Source organism: Lynx rufus, unplaced genomic scaffold (genome assembly GCF_022079265.1).
Source record: "Lynx rufus isolate CCGP_SWC_20201006 ecotype Redwood Valley unplaced genomic scaffold, mLynRuf1.p SCAF_27, whole genome shotgun sequence".
Taxonomy (NCBI): Eukaryota; Metazoa; Chordata; class Mammalia; order Carnivora; family Felidae; genus Lynx; species Lynx rufus.
In genome coordinates, this window is record NW_025814842.1 from 13,397,501 (window position 1) to 13,417,660 (window position 20,160).

At 44.7% G+C, this 20,160-nt stretch overlaps 1 protein-coding gene across 2 annotated transcripts in view; it reads left to right on the forward strand.

Annotated features, from left to right (window-relative positions):
• Positions 1–20,160, forward strand: part of AUTS2 (activator of transcription and developmental regulator AUTS2) — a 1,118,970-nt gene that overhangs the window by 779,577 nt on the left and 319,233 nt on the right. For both annotated transcript variants that reach the window (XM_047089556.1, XM_047089557.1), the window contains exon 5: positions 17,693–17,722. In XM_047089556.1, coding sequence (XP_046945512.1) covers positions 17,693–17,722 — 30 coding nt within the window. The remainder of the gene's footprint in view (positions 1–17,692; positions 17,723–20,160) is intronic.

Below are 20,160 nucleotides of genomic sequence, written 5' to 3' on the forward strand. Positions count from 1 at the left end.
AGACGACCAGCATGCCTATTCAGTTTGGGTTTTTTTGCTCGGAGAGTCCCATTGGCTCACAGTGCATCGCTGTAGATCTTGCCTGAGTCTTTTACGATTCCTGCCATCCAGCCAGGGGCTGTGACTGCTCTGTAACCTTCTTAGATTTAAATCTGTTGCTCGCGTTCTCCTCATAGTGTTACAGAGCAGCAGAGCCCATCCATACTGATGTCTTAATATCATTCTCTCCTCCTTGGATTTATAGAGTAAAATAAACCCGCTGCCATAGAAATGCTTATTGATTACTGAAGTACATAATAAAGCGTAAGAATAAAGTAAGACCCAGTAATCGGTCCTATTCCTGGGGGATGACAGTAAACCCTGGCCATGGCAGCCTCTACGGGCTGCTTTCTGCTGTGGAGTTAGGAGGCTCCCTTTTAATTAGGAGTCCAAATAGTAAGCAGTGAATGATAGAAACCAGGCAGAAAGAGCACATACTGTATGATTCCATTTATATAAAACTCTAGAAAATATACAAACTAATCTGTAGTGACAGAAAGCAGATCAGTTGCGGGGAGAGCGGTATGGGCAGAGAAGGGAGAGCAGGATTAACAAAGGAGCACGAGGAGACTTCTGAGGGCTGTGGATGTGTTCACTGTCTTGATTGCGGTGATGGTTTCATGGGTGTGTACATGTGTACGAATGTATCCTATAGTGCCTTTTAAATATGGCTAGTTTATTCCTGTACGTTACAGCTCAATAAAGCCATTAAAGCCACTTTAAAAAAAAAAAAAAAAAAGGAAACGGCATAAAGGGACAACCCCTGGGTCATTTTGTGCTAGAAACAAAATGTTCTCTTTTCTTAGGAAACTATATTTTAAGGAATATTTATGAGGACTTGTAAGACTCCATTTCCCCTTCACATTTGGACCGATGGGGATTTCAGGAGACTGAATGGTACCATCAAAAAATAAAATAAAAAGGCATTGGTAGGGCAAGAGAGCCCTCTTCTTTCTCAGTCCCCTTTTCCTTTCTTACATCTGCACCTTAAAGGTGGCTTTTTATGTAATTTTTTGGTAGAAACAAAAGAAGCTGAGGCCTCTGGAAAATAACATTAGTTTCCTTCTCGCCCTACTCTTTCTGCCATTATATTTCCCCCGCCCAGAGGAGAGGGCCTACAAAGAAGAAATAAAAACTACTCCAAAATGTTGGCAGTCTGAAAGGGGTCAGGGGTTTTCAGCACCAAGAGATGTTTGTTTTTCTTGCATTTTAACTCTTAATTTTTGACACAGTGGGAAACTCCAGCATGGCTGCCATTTAAAATGTAACAATGGCGTGGTGCCCTGATTGCCTCTGTCACAAGGGCATCATGACAGAAGGCCAGGAGACAAAGCAAATGAGGCCAAAGACAGTGCCTGCTGCTGAGGTGCTGGTCCATTTCTCTGCTTTTGAATGTTTCTTTTCTCTGGCCTCATAAGGAGTCACTCAGGGAGACTGAAGCTGGAATTTGTACAACCTCTCTTCAGTCCCCTTGATTTTAATCAGAAATACACAATTATTCTTTTCCTCCAAATAGAGAAACTCAATCCCCATTTTAAATTCAATTATTGTAATTGCAGCATTCAGAAAAATAGCACATTCATCTTCTAATAAGAGATTGTGGGTACCAAATTACTGCATATAGTATGTCAAAACAGGAAACTTGAGACTGGCAGACCAGTGGGCGTTTTTATCTTGGCGATTTGTATTTTCTTGCAGACAATTTATAGTAATCCTACCCTTCCTTGTTTATGATTTGTAAGACTAGGTTTTCAAGCCATCCTAAAATAAAGACTGTTTTTAGGTACAATTTAATTTAAAATGCCCATTACGAACATGATGGATTCTAAGAGGGGCGAAAGTGATAGGAAAAGAAAGCGAAATCAGTTTTTGGATCCTGTAGAATGACGGCCCACCATGTCTTTGGATCTTCCTGAACCACCCTCTTACATTTGTAAATCACTTTGTCTCCAGCCATATTTCTAACCCATTAGCTACGCTTTTCACTGTCTTGCATTTTAAACAAACAGAACACAAAGTCTGGTGGGTGGGAAGTTGACAATGTGGCCATTATGTCTGTCAGCATGAGAGCACCGCTGTCCCTTTTCCTGTTCAATTCCAGTTGCTTCACTTGGCTTGAAGTGAGTCAAATGTAAAAGGAAATACCTTAGGATTTTGATTTTCCTGATTTTCTTTTTTTTTTTATTTTAAAAAGAAAATTTTTTAAATGTTTATTTATTTTTGAGAAAGAGAGAAAGATTCAGAGCACAAGCAGGGGAGGGGCAGAGAGAGAGGGAGACTTAGAATCTGAAGCACGCTCCAGGCTCTGAGCTGTCAGCACAGAGCGTGATGCGGGGCCCGAACCCACGAACCTGGAGATCATGACCTGAGCCAAAGTTGGACGCTTAACTGACTGAGCCACCCAGGTGCCCCGATTTCCCTGATTTTCTTAAAGGAATAACCTTAAAATTGGATTTCTTCAACTGTGTACTGTTATTTTCTTCAGATTTTCTTTTACCTTGAAATTATTTCCATGTCTTTCTTGTACACACACTCAGACACCCACGCTTCCAAACACCTTAGTGTTCTTTCCATCACCCCTGTATATTTCTTTTTCTTTATGTTTATTTATTTTTGAAAGGGAGAGAATAAGCGGGGGAAGGGCAGAGAGAGAAAGAGAGAGAGAGAGGGAAGCACAGAATCTGAAGCAGGCTCCAGGCTCTGAGCTGTCAACACAGAGCCCGACGCAGGGCTCAAACCCACAAACTGTGAGATCATGACCTGAGTCAAAGTCGGAGGCTTAACCCACTGAGCCACCCAGGCGACCTCCATCCCCATTTATTTCTTGACTCCTCAATTAAACAGTTCCCATGACACCTTCCTTCAGATTGTTTGCTAACATAATTTATGAATTCATTCTTTCACATATGTTCCTTGAGCGCCTTTTACGTGTCAGATTTAGGAAGAACAGAATATAAGCAAACTCTGACCACAATGTTGAAGATGCTGGAAATCAGCAGTGGACCTCTGGCCAGTGAAGTCAGAGGAAGCTTCCATATCCATATATATGGGAGAGAGAACAGGCATTTCCGAGCGGAGTAGTAGTCCGTTGGACTGTTTGCTGGGTGTGACTCCTAAGTGCCAGGCATTTTAGTCATATTCTCTCAACTACTCCCTGTGTATACAGTTACCAGCGTTAATGCTCTAAGAAGTTTTCTCTCTTCCCAAGGTTACTCTCTTGGTTGGTTTTATTAGATCAATCCTTAGGTAGGCCTTGCATATATGTAAATTCTGTGCAGAGGGCTATTCAAGTAGCTCCTAATCCTGATTGGTCAGAATCTCTAGACAGATTCCAAAATGGCTGGCTTCCAAGTTGTACCAGTCATCACCTGTTATTTTCGGTATCCATCCTACCTGTCTATTTATTTATTTGGCCAGTTCGAATTTGAATGAACATCTCGCTAATGACGAAGCCCCTAAGGCGTTACAGCACTCTGCATAACCTACAGGTGTAGACTCCCAGCTCTTAAATCTATGCATTTTACTTTAGTCCCTATACACAGGTTACTGGCTCCCATTCCTGGAATAAATCCAGACCATATCCACCCAAAAGAATGTGCATCGGGAACCTAAAGGAACACTTAGAAAATTGAATCCTAGGGGCGCCTGGGTGGCGCAGTCGGTTAAGCATCCGACTTCAGCCAGGTCACGATCTCGCGGTCCGGGAGTTCGAGCCCCGCGTCAGGCTCTGGGCTGATGGCTCGGAGCCTGGAGCCTGTTTCCGATTCTGTGTCTCCCTCTCTCTCTGCCCCTCCCCCGTTCATGCTCTGTCTCTCTCTGTCCCAAAAATAAATAAAAAACGTTGAAAAAAAAATTTAAAAAAAAAAAAAAAAAAAGAAAATTGAATCCTAAAGCGTATTTCCTTGTTGGTAAAAATGAACCATACTTCATTTTATTGCACTTCACTTTATTGTGTTTCACAGATACGGTGTTTTACATATATTGAAGGTTTGCGGCAACCCTAAATGGAGCACGTCTTTCGGTGCCATTTTTCCAGTGCCATTTGCTCACTTCATTTATCTGTCATATTTTGGGTTTTCTCACAGCATTTCAAACATTTTCTTTATTTTTATATTTGGGCTTTTTTTTAAGTTCATTTATTTAGGTAATCTCCACACCCAGCTTGGGGCTTGAACTGACGACCCTGAAATCAAGAGTTGCACACTCTTCTGACCAAGCCAGCTAGGTGCTCCCATTAGTATTACATTTGTAATGGCGATCTGTAATCAGTGATCTTTGGTGTCACTATTGTGATTGTTTTGGGGTGCCACAAACAATCTATCAGACGGCAACCTTGATAGATGAAGGTTGTGTGTGTTCTGACTACTCCACACTGGCCTTTCCCCCATCTCTCTCCCTCTCCTTGGGCCTTCCTACTCTCTGAGACACAGTGATTTTGAAATTAGGCCAATTAATATCCCTACAGTGGTCTCTAAATGTTTCCAGAAGAGTTATAAATCTCTCACTTTAAATAAAGAGCTAAAGATGATTAAGCTTCGGGAAAACGCATGTCTAAAGCCAAGATAGGCCAAAACCCTTGCACTAAACAGTTAGCCAGGTTGTAAACGCGAAGGAAAAGTTCTTGAAGGAAGTTGAAAGTGCTCTTCTAAGGAACACATGAATGATAGCTGACATAGAGAAAGTTTGAATGGTCTGGAGAGAAGATCAAGCCAACCACAACATCTCCTTAAGACAGAGCCCAATCTAGAGCAAGCTCCTAGCTCTCTTCAATTCTGCGAAGGCTGGGAGAGGTAAGGAAACTGCAGAAGAAAAGTTTAAAGCTAGCAGAGGTCAGTCACGAGGTTTAAGGAGAGGCTGGCTCCATAACATAAACTTTCAAGGTGCAGCAGCAAATGCTGAGTCACAAGCAGCGGCAAATTATCCAGAACACCTAGCTGAGATCATTAATGAAGGTGGCTACACCAAATGATGGTCTTTGAACGTAGATGGAGCAGCCTTCTAAGATGCCATTGAGGAGTTGCGTAGCTAGACAGGAGATGTCAGTGCCTGACTTCAAAGCTTCAAAGGACAGGCCAACTCTCTGGTTAGTGGCTAACACAGCTGGTGACTTTATGTTGAAGCCAGTGTTCATTTACCATTACAAAAATCTTAGGACCCTTAAGAATTTTGCTGAATCTACTCTGCCCGTGCTCTATAAATGGAACAACAAAGGATAGATGACAGCACATCGGTTTACAGATGGTTTGCTGAATATTTTAAGCCCACTGTTGAGACCTACTGCTCAGAAAATCAGATTCCCTTCAAAATATGACTGCTCGTTGACAATGCACCTGGTCACGCAAGAGCTCTGATGGAGATGTACGATGAGATTAATGTTATTTCCATGCCTGCTAACACAGCATCCATTCTACAGCCTATGAATCAAGGAGCCATTTCGACTTTCAAGTCCTACTACTTAAGCAATACATTCTGTAAGGCCGTAGCTGCCCTAGGTAGTGTTTTCTCTGTTGGATCTGGGCAAAGTAAATTGAAACCTCTCTGGATAATATTCACCATTCTCCGTGGCAATAAAGATATTCGTGATTTATAGGAAGAAGCCAAAACATCAACCCTAATGGGAGTTTGGAAGAAGTTGATCCAACCCTCGTGGATGGCGTTGAGGGGTTCAAGACTTCGGGAGGAAGTAGCTGCACGTGTGGTGGGAACAGCGGGCGAACTGGGATCAGAAGTGGGGCCCGCAAATGGGACTTCACGCTGCAGCCTCGTGATCAGACTTGAATGGAAGAGGAGTCGCTCCTTCCAGATGAGCAAAGAAAGTGGTGTCTTGAGATGGGATCTACCCCTGGTGAAGACTCTCTGAAGATTGTTGAAATGACCACAAAGAACGTAGAATATCCCTCAAAAGTAATCAATTAAGCAGCAACAGGGTTTGAGAGGATTGACTCCAGTTTTAAACCAAGTTCTCCTGTGGATGAAATGCTGTCAAACAGCATCACGTGCTACAGAGAAATCATTTCTTCGTAGGAAGAGTCTGTTGATGGGGCCAACTTCATTATCGTCTTATAAGAAATGGCCACAGCCACCACCCTGATCAGTCAGCAGCCATCAACACCGAGGTGATGCCCTCCACCAGCAAGAAGATTATAAGTGACTGAAAGCTCAGACGATGGCCAACATTTTTTAGCAATAAAGTATTTATTAACTAAGGGTGTGTATGTTGGGGTTTTTTGGACATAGGGCTATTGCACATGTAATAGACTACAGGGTAGTGTAAATGTAACTTTTATATGCACTGGGAAACCAAAAATTTCATTTGACTCACTTTATTTCGATATTCATTTTATTGCAGTGGTGTGGAACCAAGTCTGCAATATCTCCCCAGACATGCCTGTATTTTATCAATGAAATAAAACCATTTGCTATTCTACTTTGAGAGGGAATGATAGTTTCTGTTTCCTTATCCGTTTGGGTTGTTGTCTCTCTTTCTGTGTAATAGAGTAGTGAGTCTTCAAACACCTCACAAGTGTGATTTCTTGCAGAATATGATCTCCTGTCTGGCAGTAAAATTATAAAGAAATTAAATCTGTGGCACCTGGGTGGCTCAGTTGGTTAAACGTCCGACTGCAGCTCAGGTTATGATCTCACGGATCGCAAGTTTGAGCCCTACCCTGCACACGTGTTCTCTCTCTCTCTCTCTCTCTCTCTCTCTGTCAAAAATAAACATAAAAAATAGAAATTAAATCCAACCGTTAAACAACTATTGCCATCTTATTTCTGTGTATGACATAGCATTTCTTTCATGAAGTAGACAGAAAAGGTAAAACTATTAGTATTTCTCTCTGGCTGCTTTCAAATGTTTGAATTCATTGAATCCTAACAAAAATTCTGTGGAGTATGTATCATTTCCATTGACAGGGTAAAAAAACAAGAAAGGTAGGCTCGAAGATGTTTAGTGTCTTTCCCCAGACCACGTGGTTGCTGAGTTGGGGGGATCGGAATTTGAACCTGGCGCCCTTTCCTGAGCCTGGTGCTGTACTGGGCCCTCGTCTTTAGGGAGAGCTGTCTGCAGTGGGGTAGAAATGTGGCCACCTGCTGCAGTCACTGCCGCTTATGGTTATTACAGCCTCTTTCGTTCGGCCCGCCTCCACCCACAGCCCAGCCTTTGATCCGAAAGATGTTTTTCAAGTAGTGTCTTTGTATAGAGCGTGGGAGAGCAAGCAGCGCTAGGTCCTACTTGTTGGGAACATGAACTTTGGAGGACGGAACTGGGTTCAAGTACTGCCTGTGCCACCGGAAGCCTTAACTTCTCCTCTTGAAAATGGAGGGGCCATAACACTTCCCTCCCAGGGCCGTTGTCAGAACGTTCTCTTTTAATGACCGGTGGGCTGTAGGCTGGCTCTTCTAGGGGGAAAGGTGCTCTAAGAGAGTTCCCATGGAGAATCCCTCCCATGCAGGAGCCATGCTGCAGAGCTAAGATGTGAAATGCACTTCATCTTCAGGAAGCAGACTTCATTCAGGAAGCCTTCCCCAAAAGAGACAGCTAAGAACTACTCTTCTCCAGCTCCCTTTGCCTGAGGTGGACGCTGTCCCTTTGGCCAGAAATTGGATCGTGTCGGTGCCACTTAGCATGGGAAGCAGTGCCTCACATTCAGTGCCTCACAACCTTGGGGGCCGGAAGGAAGAATGGTTTGCAGCACTTTCATCACCTGGGGAAAAAGAACTCAGAGGCACAGGCACTTTAAGAAAGATGCTTTTACTTTGAGTGTTGGAGAAAATAGAACAATTACCTATTGAAAGCGAAGTGGATGAAAAAACATCTCTGTTCGTACTACCCTGATCATTTAATCTATTCAGATCCATTGTGCCTTCCTGAAGGTGGTTCAGGCCAGACTGTCTGTTCCTTCCCCACTATAGGGCACCCGGCGATCCCAACTCGAGACGGATTTCCTATGCCATGAGGAGATTCCTCTAAGGGTTTGTGCTGTATGTGCAGTATCGGATCCATACAATAAATAAAAGGAGGGAGGGAGGGGGATCCACAAATCATCAAATCGGTATTAGCATCTTTTCGGGTCCTTAAGACTGCACGAGGCCCTGTGATGATTCCAGGGACAACCAGAGTGCTCTGAGGAGCTCACCGTCTGACAGGGGAGCAAGACTTCTATACATAAAATCAATGAAGGATTGTGTTCTGTTGAAACTATAGCCAGGCAGGTTTCCAGCACCTGGCACACATACTCTTGAGGAAAAAAAAAAAAATACTCAGTCTTTGTTGAAGAATGAATGCATGCATGATTTTTGACATCTGTTGAGTGCTTTCCATGGATCAGGCACTGTTCTATGCCTTTTAATGATATATAGAGAGAGATATACATATACATGTATATAGACATATATATATATATATAATATTTCATTAGTGTATATTTATGAAGGTAAATGCTCTTAACCGTGGGAGTTAGTACTGCCAATAGCCCCATTTGATAGAAAATGAAACTGAGGCACAGAAAGGTTAAGTTACTTGCCTAAGGTCCTACGGAGTATAAGTGGTAGAGCCAAGACTTGAATCCAGGCAAACTGGCCCCGTGGCCATGTGTCAAAGAGAATAGGATGTGCTTTGCAAGAGCTGGTTGCCATTTTGGTGCAGACGAAGAGCTTCCGGGCTTTGTTATCTGCTCATCTGGCTTTGGCTTCCTCAAGACTGCAAGCTCCCTCCCCCTTTCTAGAACCCAGACCAGCCGGGCCAACCCTGTGCGGTTCTACCCCGCCTGGGCCCCGGCCCCGCCTGCTCTCTCATTTGTAGTTTCTCTCACCGAGCACATTTCTAAAGGAGGACCGCTGCTCCGCTTTAAGGACATACGAATGGCTTGCCCTCACCTGTCAAGCATGATCCTTGTATTTTACCAGGCCCATTATGAACGCAATCTTTCTGTCGAAAATTTGCATACCTCCTTTCTTGAAAAGTAATGACAGCAATTTCTTTCCCTCCGCTCACTTTCTGAGTGTCTCATTTAACGGCACCTGTGAAACCGACAGGCGCAGAGATGAGAAGTGAAAGAGAGCAGTTGATTAAATCATCATCAAGCCGGGCCTCAGAAAGTCAATTCTGCTTGCCGTCTGCAATGATATCCTTTTATCTTAAAGTAATGAGCTATGGCACTTTTGCATCGGGTAATGCGATAAGTTCTATTAGCATGTTCCATTTGCCTCACAAGCAAGGGCAAGTCATTTTAGCTAGCTCATATCACTGCAATCAAAGCAATTGGCTTCCCAGGCAGAGAAGAAAGGGAAAAGGCTCAGGGTGATTTCTATGGATCACAACACAGCGGAAAAAATAGACTCTTGTATTATTTTAACCCGTAACATGCTTTTCCTTTTTACTCATCAGCAAATTGGGGTTTTATTAGCTCACACAGGACTCTGAAAAGAACCAAGGTTTAGCTGAAGCAAACCCAGGGGGCTCAGGCCCCACCCAAAGGAACAAGCAGCTGTGATCTGGAAAGGGAAGATTGCACAGGGGGTCACAAATATAATACTGCCAGCGAACGTAGCTGAGAAGGTCTCCCTGGTAATAATACTGTGGTCTCGTAATAAACTCTTACTTCACACCATCTTCAAAGTCATTTGTAATAGGTCCCCAGGCAGGTACGGATTAATGCTATTGATGACTTAGAATCAGTAAATCAATGGCAAAGAGGCAAAGGATCTGTTGCTTAAGCTTAAAAGAGATCGTTTACAAATCACCCGGCCCTAGACTGTCAGTTTTACCTTTGGACAAGAAACTCATTTTTCTCATGTTGGCAACCACTGAGGCTTGTGGGCTCTGGGCTTTAAGTAAATTTCATCTTTGGGGTTTATGTATGTTTATACTTGGCAAAGTGTGACTTCCTTTCTTCTTAAAGGGGAAAAAAATGCTGAACTCCAAAGATTTGTGAAATACCCACTTCTTCCACATCCAAAAGCCCAACAATATTTTAATGAGCTAGCTGGAAATTTACAACATACAGATTGTTTTATGAAATATACCTGGATTTGAAAGTGACAAAAAGGACCAAAAAGGAAAAAAAAAAAAAAACATGTTGAATATTAAGTCGTGACCTTTAGAACTTCAGATTTGGACAGCTTGATTTCTGGCTGTGTATTTGTCCTTCTAATGAGTGGTCAGAGTGAACCTAGAACACCATAGGCACTTTAAAAGTATTTGTTGAATGAAAATGTGTGATCATCTGAGAGACCCTGGAGGGGGATCAGAAGTGTTCCGCTAGCCCCCTCAGATCACGTTGGCCGTTTGAGTCCTGGCCCATTCAAGCTGAGAACTTGCAAAAATGCCAGGTTCTGAGAACTCCCCATAGGAATAACAGGTCACCAGTACAGAATTCCAGAAGCTTCTGAAGATTTGCTCTCCTCTCTACCTCCTGCACAGTTAAAGATGGGTAGACCTTACATTATTTTCTAATGTGCTCTTTTTGTGACTGTCAGAAGCTTTATTCTCATCTTTTAAGTAACTGTTTGGCAAACAAATCTTTCGATTACGCTTTCACTTTTGTAGAGCTATTTCATTTGATTGGGTATAGTTGTTGTTGAGGTGGAAAGGAAGAGGGCCAGTGGCATCGTTTTACAATCAGTAAGAATACCGTAAACCATTTTCAGGATGAAAATATTCTTTTTTATTTCAAGGTCCCCAATAGCTTTAAATTTCACTTAAAGCCCAAAGTCGATAGGAGAGCGGTGTAAACATTGTGAAACGAGGGCTTTGTGAGGTGACGGAAGACAGACAACATCAGAGTTGCCGTACGCGGCACAGAATGACTGCGTGTTTTTGCATGTAGAATTGCAGGGATGGGAAGATGATGGTGGGCATGTTTCTAGTCACTGTGCTGCTAGTTTACTTCTTTAAATAAAAAAAAATAAGTGTCATGTTTTCTCTAGGTGGCTTCTTCTGAAATTGCTTTTAGGTGAGGGATGTCTTTACAGTCTTAGATAAACCGCCTGCCCCAAAGGGAAATCGATTTGTTTTGTCACCAGCAAAGTTAAATTGTACTTGATGTTAGATGCCGTAGTTTACAAGTTGGGGTTCTCCCTCATTTTCCTCTTATTTCCTTTAGGCAGAAAGAAGAATAAAATAACTTTGTTCAGTGATGGTGTTCAGCCCTGACATCTTTGGTGGCAATGATAAATGGATTTGAGATACGAAATAACTGTTCCAGCAAGGTCCATTGAGCAGAATAGAGAGCAATGCCCTCCTCAATGTCATTGTATGTGATATATTCAATGATTGCCACTTTCTGCTTAAGAATGCATTCCATCACGAGGTACCTAGAATTCCATCTTGTTCCTTCATTCCGAATGAGGCGGAGAGATGTCGCGGACCTTGACTTATTTCGATTTGGATCAGCGTCTTAAAACACAGATATTGAGATTCCCAAATGGAAATGAGAAATGTTTGCTTTTGAGGAAGTACAATAAAATCATAATCATGTCTTGTCTGGGCCTTTTAATGGAAGGTATTTCCTTCTTGGCCCCAACTCTAGGCTCTGCTAATGATTTTAACACTGCCCCCTGTGCTCAAACATACACCCCGCTGAATTAAGCAGTGGAGTTAGTCATTATTTCCTGTACCTTCTTTCTTTGGAATTACTTGTTTTTTCAAAATCATAGTTTCTTATGTAACCTGGAATCAGCCACTGTTTGAAGAATTCTAAAGAAGAATGAGGTGAACTTATCAACGTGAGCACCTTTCATGTCCCAAGACACTATCTCTTACCTACTCAGAGCTAACTCTGTAGTACGGATGTGTCTTGTGGCAAACAGTGAAAATATAATTTTGTAAGAGATGGCGACAGAACAATTAATTCTAAGAAGAGTACTGTAATTCTAAGAATTCCTAATTCATATTAGAAGATTCTAAGGGAACTGGGTTTGCAAAGGCAAATTAAACATTTTTAGGTAGAAACTTGGAGAACCGGAATTAATTTACAAAGACAAATTAAATATTTTTAGGTAGGAACTTGGAGAACCAGAATTCCAGGTGGAGGGAACTGAAAAGTGCAAAGATAATAAATCCTGAGGGTGTGACCAGTTGTGCCTGAGTGTGGCAACAACAAGGGGTGTGTTAAGATAGTGCTACTCCAAGTGTGGGCGCAGGCCACGCCCTGAGTTCTTGGTTAACCGTCTACTGGGGGATCGGCGTGGCAGCTGAGAATAAGCATTTGGAAACTTTTATAGCAATTCAGTAGAGTAATTTCATATCCCTTAAATCTAATAATAACACACACACACACACACACACACACACACACACATATACACATGTCTTTGCTTTTCTTTTTCATGTTCCTAGCAATTTATTTTTTATTATATTCTACAATGTATTGGAAATTATAGAAAACAAAACAAAAACAAATGGTCCTTCTCCGCAGAAAGCTTGACATGCACCGTGCTGGAGGAGTGGCTGGGTGTCGGGAGTCGGAGGCTCTGTGAAGAGTTTTCCTTGCCGTGGGAAGTGTCCGGACTCTTCGCTGAGACTGCACGTGCAACAGCATTACCAAGAAGATAATGGGAGTGGGATAGATAAGAAGAAGATAATACCAGCGGGAGAGGGGCAGACTTGGGGCAAGCAAACGAGGGCGAGTCTGGATTTAGGTGGATGCTCGGGTCTGAGGTGTTTGCAGGGCTTCGGGAAGGGGATGTAGCAAGCAAAAACGTACTTTAGTAACAGTTAACACTTACTGCCTACGCCAGCTCTGTGCCGTGTGTTGTCTGAACCATTTACATGTGTTCACTTGTTCTCTTCTCCCCTTCCTTTGGGGGAAATGCCATTAGTACCCACATTTTACAGATAAGTAAACTGAGATGCAGAGAATTGAAATGATTCTCCCAGAGTCACATAGCTGGCAGGTGGTGGGCATAGAGATGTTTTAGTCTCAATATATAAATGGTAGACGGAACTAGGGGACTCTAAGGGCTCTCCAGGAAATCACAGAGAAACAGTAGAACTGCAGATTCAACTCTGGGGGGACAGTGAAATTAAGGGATATGCAGAGAAGGAAGAGCCATGAGGAGATACTAGGGAAGAGCAGTATTGGTGAATGTGTACAATGGGAAAATGCCAATATGTTCAGTCGAAACAATCCGAATAGCAGCACGAGGGAATTTCCTTACTAGGTTATTTACAATCCATACAGTGGATTGCAGCGCAACCTTTTACACACACACACACACACACACACACACACACATACTTATTTTTAGGTTTATTTATTTATTTATGGGGGCGGGGAGGGACAGAGAGAGAGGGAGAGAGAATCCCCAGCGGGCTCTGTGCAGTCAGCATGGGGCTCGACCACACAAACTGCGAGATCACCACCTGAGCCGAAATCAAGAGTCAGACGCTTATCCGACTGAGCCATCCAGCTGCCCCGCAGCACAGCCTTTTAAAAGAAAAAAAAAAAAAAGTGATGTGACAGGGTAAATTTGCCTCATTGAACAAAATATTTGACACATTATATGAAAACAAAGAAGGGTACAAGTAGTAGGAATTCATTTTCATTTCTTCAAATGTGTATGTGAAGGATGGAGGAAAGACTGGAAAGAATTCTACAGACATATTAGCTGTTTACCTATGGGCAGCAGGTTCGTGGGTGATTTTTAAATTCTGTTCAATAAAATATGCATTAATTTGTAAAAGGAGAAAATACTGGGTAGGTGGGTGCGTGGGTGGGTTGAAGTGTTTAAAGGGTGGGACTTAGTGCAAAAGGGAGAGTTGCCCCCAGAAGACTCACTTCTAATTTGTGAAACCAGAGGGAACAGATGGTGAAGTTGAGCCAGTCACCGGAAGTGCTGTGCTCAGGCACTAGGCCCTTTCTGAGTTCTGCCTTTGAGGCATGTGGCTTGGATTTCACGCTCCTGTCTCCCTCTTTTGTCTGTGCGGGTTTGGCTCACATGTGTGTCTGAAGGCTCAGTGACCAAGAATTCTCTCCCATCTGGGGGGTAAGGCCCCCTTGTTCCTTTTCATTTCTTGCTTTTAAAACGGAGGAAAATATTTCCAGCGTTTCACAAAGGGCTTTGAAGTCTAGTCACGGGGAGTACTCTGTCACCTCAAGCTGGTTGTTAGCGTGCAACCTGTTTGCTAATAAACCAATGCGGGACCCTGGTGTCAAAATGCTTAAAATGGTCAAATCAGCGGGGACTCTGTTTCTGCATTCGACATGCCTTTCCCATTTTCCAGCCTCATGCAGAACATACACCTGAATCAGGAGGTGGCTCGGCGTGAACTCTTGTAAATTGGAGTGGGTATCTAGGGACTGGGGAGCAGACACTTCTTCTTTTAACCTTTCAAGACCAGGAATCATTTGGCCCCAAATCCACAATGTAGTGAACCTGGGGCGTAAAAGCCGTACAGTGTATTAAATGTGAATTTGAGCCCATGAATTCTGCCCACACTGACTCTATAAAACAGCCTCTCCTTTTCATAAAGCCGGCCCATAAACGGCTGCTAGCGAAGCAGAAAGACTCCTTAGGACTGTGGCTCGCCTTCCGTCTGGGGTTGTCAACAAACCCCCTTTATGAGTGGAATAGACCTCTTGTATGTGTCGAACTTCTGGCTTTTTACAGAGTGTGTCAGGAGCCAGGCTAGGCAAGCGTTAGGCGCTGTTTGCTGAGTGCATTTATTGCCTTTGCATAATTTATGAGCTGGAGGGGTTGACCATCATCCGTCTCTGCCAGGGGCTGGCACTCGAGGCTCCGGAGAGCGGAGCTGTAAATTGGATGGTGCGCTCCTGCTGAGCTCACGGCAAAGTCCTCGGGTCAGTATGGGAATTTAATACCAGAAATGGAACTGTTTTCTCAGCGCACCATGTGGGCCCCAGTGCAGCAGAGACTGTTTTGGCAGACTCTGCGACCGGCCTTGTCGAGGAGCTGTCACTCACCCGGCATGTTGTGTGGGGAGCCTGAGCATTTTTAATCGGCTTGGCATCCGTGCTGCTTCCATAATGGATACCAGTAGGTCTCAGTTCTTCACCATATGCTTAACTCTGGAGACAAGGTGCTTCTGGGTATATCAGTAATTACTTGATGCAGAATTAAGTGGACCTTGAAATTAGAACTGGACTGTTGGAAAGCAGAAAGCTTAACACTTTGATAGAAATAACCATTCCCAGGGACATACCGCTGTTAGGATCGGTAGGGGTGGGGGCTGGGCACGGACAGCGGTAGTTCTTTTCCAGGCTCCCCACTCCTTCTTCCCCCTGCACACCAGTCCTTGGGGACATGGGCAAGTGCCATGCCACAGCCTTCAGCTGTCACTGATTGCCTCGCGAGGCGAGCTGGGATCATCTGGGGAGAGGAGTCTGCCTGGCAAAATACGCTTCTCTCTTCCACGCCCTCCTGAATGATGCCTTGTCACTCTTGAAATTGCGCCCGTAACTTAGGAACCCCAACGAAAGCCTAAGCAAAGGCAATGGAAAAGTCACACAATCAGGAGAACAGAACCTCATCTGTCTGTTGTTCTAGGCCTTCAAAGTCTTCATCTAGCCTCTCTTGACTTATCAGAATAGAGAAATTACTCATCAGGCAAAAGGAAGTTTAGACCTTCTCAGTTTGGAAGCCTGGTTGAAAACAGTGCAGTCGTACTTGGTTAAAGCACAGTCACTAAAACTCTGATAACCCTATGGCATTGAGGAGCCGGCGAGGACAGTGAAAGGTTAGAGCCCTCCAGTCTGTAAGTTTGTGCTGTGAGTTCCTAAATACCTACAGTAGAGAGCGTAAGCTACAGAGAGGAAGCAGTCCCCAAGTTATGTCTTATAATAGCACGCTGTCCATTCGGATGGAGTTTTTGTTACTTTCGATGGAAAGCACTCTAATGGTGGTTTTTAAACAATAAGGTAACTTACTGTTACCTGAACAAAAATGTCCAGAGGCAGGCTGCTCTTAGGTTGGTTCAAGTGGCCCCATTGTGCCAGGCCATTTCTTGGCCCCACTCTCTTTAGTATTTAGGCTTTTTGCCTCATTTTTGCAAAGTCGCTACCACAGATCCAGACGTCACATCCTCGTTCAGTCGTGTTCAGAGGCAAGAGGCAAGTGCTTCTTGCTTTTCTTCTTTTTTGAGAAGAAAAAAATTTTTTCAGAACCCTCAGCAGACATTTCCTCAAGTCTCAGCCAACGGTGTGTCTTATGGCCACCCTTAGCTATAAGCAAAGTTGGAAAAGAGAGACTATCTGGCCTTTTCAGTCTCAAAATGTCAGAAGCTACAGACTAGGGGACAGGGGCTTGCAAATGACTATGGGTATCTAGCCAGTAGTGACTGCTGTATAGGCAAATTTATTTTCTGTTTCTGTTCATAGCTACATCAACTCCCATGTCCAGGTGGCCACACTAAAAACCTTGGCATCATCCGAGACTCGTCCCTCTTCCTTGCTTCTCGCATCCATGTGTTACCACGTCCTATTGGTTCTGCCTTCAGAACTACTCTGCCATCTGTTCCTCCCTTTCTTAAACCATGCGTCATGCTGGTTTAGACAGTGTTGTAAGGGTTGCCAAACTGGTCACCTGTGACCAATGTCTTCTTCCCAACCCCAGCTCATGGTCTCTCCTCTGCCCTGTGGGAAGAGTCATCCTAATGGACTATAGCTCTCATCACACCACACCTCTGCTCAGTGTTAGCGTTATAGCTTTCCCTTTGCTGCTAAACTGAAAGCTACCTTAGGGCCGGTCCTGCGTCCTGCTTGGTTGAGTATCTGTCTGGCTTAGCAGTGCTCATCAGGGACTTTTGAGTGAATGAATGAATATTTTTATCCGTTGCACATTTACTGTGACAGAATACATCCTCCCCCCCTTTTGAAATCAAATGGGTAACAAACACTCTTGGTTTAAAAAGAAAATGTGGTTTTATTTTTTCCCCCTTTGCCTCTAATGAAGAAGCCCAAGTTTTGAGTTAACTCTCGTTCTTTGCTTATCCCAAACTTAGCTGACCAGTTGGAATTTGGGGTCAGTTAGCTACAATGTGACTCTACTGTCTTAAAACAGATTTCTTTGCCCATATTGCTGATTTATTTCCCTGACCTCTTCTTATCATCGGTGTGTTTTTTATAGGGAATATTCCCTCTTTTCTCTGGGCCTCTAAGCCACAGAAAAGGCAGCCATCACAAACTGGTGAGCTCTGCCCACTGTGTTTCTTCCAAAGTCCAAATGAGCGAATACGGTGTCCGGAGGCTTACCTCTTTTCCTGTGCAAAAGCATCGGGAGAGATACAACCATTCACATTAGCTGAAGGTAGAAGGTCTCCATTAAGATATCAGTTTGCTCCGAATCCCAGTGAATGACCTTGATGCACCTTAGTCCTGCGGCCGGATTGGCTCCTTGATGGGCATCCCCTCTCCTGTGCCGTGGGGGTGCTCACCATTGTGATCCAACACCTTGCCAGACTGACCACAGGAAGAGGCACAGAGCGCAGGCGTCGAATGAAATCAACAGAGCACCTTCACAGCATTTCGCTTCTGATTCTGTTTATCATCGTTTGAACTGAAGAAACTCTGTACAGCTTAGGCAGCATTTTTTTATTTCCTCTATTTGTCTTTCCTCTTTTTTTTTTCTGTATCAAAAATAAAAATCTACTCAATTTTTTCACTAACCCTTATTCTCTTATCTTTCTTTTCAGTGTGACAGCGACAGTGACCAGGAAGAGAAGGTAAGATCCCCCCGCCCCGCCCCGCCCCACCATTGTGGGCAGAGTCGAGCACCGTGGTTCTCGCACACCGTCACAGGGTGGTGGGATACCAGCCTGCTATTGACCGTACCTTTTCTGCAAAGACCAGCTTTATTTACACAGCGATGTTTCCTGTGATAAGAAATAATGTATTTAATATGTGAGGCCCACTTTTTTTTAAACACACCCGTTAATATTGGATATATCGTCATCAGGTTTTCACTTTTACAGATTTTAAAAGAGGAAACCATTTTAATAGCCATCTGATTTTTCTTTTTGAATCCTTGATTAGAACATTAAACTTGCTAGCCTGCATTTGTAATGTCATTTCTTCATTTCTTTTACTGACCTCTATGCTTCTTCTCGCCTTACTGTACATATTGGCCTTCTTGATGGAAATGTGAACGGTGTGTTTCTCGGAATCTTACTGTGGGACGAGGGGTGGGCAGGGCAAGGCAGGTGGGAACTGCTATCTTCCCGCCCAGGTGGACGGCCAGGTGGGAGGGCGGTTCTTCCCGCAGGTACCCGCTCTGTGTGGAGGCTGATGGCCGCCAGCCTCTGTGCGTCCCGTTCAACGTGGATCCGGAAAAGGAGCTCAGTTGTTGAGCTTTCAGAAGATTGGATCACAGCCCGGTAAAGTGAACTTTCTGTGCTTGAAGCAAAGGGATTATTTGTCCGGTTGGTCTTTCTTTCTAGCTGTCCCCACCCCTCAGCCAGATTTCTTGCTAATTTCATTCCTCCCTCATGAACCTCATCAAGAGTTACCCGAACGTCACGGTTTCTATATTGCTCAGCCTCAGAGGGATGGGACCTCCCCGGTTTCCGGGTCTGTCCTGTGGAGCTGGCGTTCTTGAGCCCCATTCTATGCCTTTCACCTCCTATGTGCCTGTGGATTTCACTCAGAATCCCGCAGTTCGTGTTTGGCGGGATCTTCCCAACAGGCCCAGAATTTTCCCTCCTTCTCTGCTGCCAGCCTCCAAGAGAGATCTAAAGGCTCTGGTTCTGTACTGTCGTTAATTTGAATTCAGCATATGTAGCCTGTTATAAAATGCGAGACATCATCATTTGAGCAGGTCAAGCATATTCAGATGAAGACAAATGGTGCTTATTTGATTTCCTTAAAATCAGGAAATGAAAAAAGTGCTCTCTGGAGAAATCATGTTCTGCCTGACTTGGATGATAGACCAATGCATGTCCCCTAGATAAGAACAGGCTCTCGCCTTGAGGTTTTTATCTCTGAAGGACGGCCAGGACTGTCAGCTTGCTGACATGTGCATTATCCATGTCATTTTAAACAAAGTGACCTATGGAAGGGTGCGCTGTGCTGTGACATGGTAATGGGCTGTTGGATGACAGTGAAAGTACACACTGCAAAGGGGGCTGTGGATTATTCTTTTGTTTAACTGACAAGTAGGAGCTTCCTTCCTCCAGCCCCTGGGAGTCTCAGCTCCTTGCAAGTCGGGCCCCTGGTGTCTCAGGCAACCGGCGTGCAGTGGGTGCCAGAGGCGCGTGGGCAGCAGTAGAGGCTCAGTGTCCGAGGCGCGTCCGCTGGTCCTGGAGCCATCCCGGCCACATTCCCACCTGGCAGTCGTCACGTCGTTCTGTCGGGCGTCACAGGCACTAGAGAGGGATTGGTGCTTTCTGGCCGTTCCGGGGGATCTTTTACAGGTGATGGTTGATCTCTCTTTTCAAGCCGGTGGCACTTCTCCAAGAGGATGAGCCTTGTTCTGGATTTCACATCCAAGGGGACATTCTTTCTTTAAAAGGCAGTGTGACATCCCAAAGTGTCACTGGTCCCCAGCAGTGGGAGAAGGTGATAAGGTTTGTCCGGTGTTGCATCGCATGCAGGTGTCTGGGTCAGCGGTCTCAACCTTGAATGCACATCCGAATCATCGGGGGGGGGGGGGCTGTAAAAATCCTGATGCCTGGGCCTCATCCCAGGCCACTTACCTCAGAATCTCTGAAGGTGCCTAGCAGTACTTGTCCAGATGATCACCTAGCTCTGGTAGAGCTGTCTGTGGTTTTCGGAGTGTCCTGGGGGCCACGGTGTTTCCTACACACTGACCGCATCCCAACGAGTCCTTCCCCAGGACCCGAATCCCCGTGTCCTTGCCGCCCCGGTTCCCAGCTCTGAGCGCGGGAAGCAGCGAAGCATCTGCGCGGAGCAGTGGTGGTGGGAAGGGAGCAGGGCCCACCGCTCAGAGTCAGGGATGACTCCAGGGCAACGAAGGAGAATAAGGAGATGTTTATAGCAGGTGCACGAGAGGGGTGACGACCGGCGAGGGGAGAGCCCTTAGGAGTGTTCCTCGGACCCGCCGCCCCCGGGGGCTCTGCCTGTGGCCTGCGGTGGCCCTGCAGGCCCTCCTCCTGGCAGGGAGCCGCTCCCCGCCCTCACTCCCATCATCTGTCCCTGCCCCGCC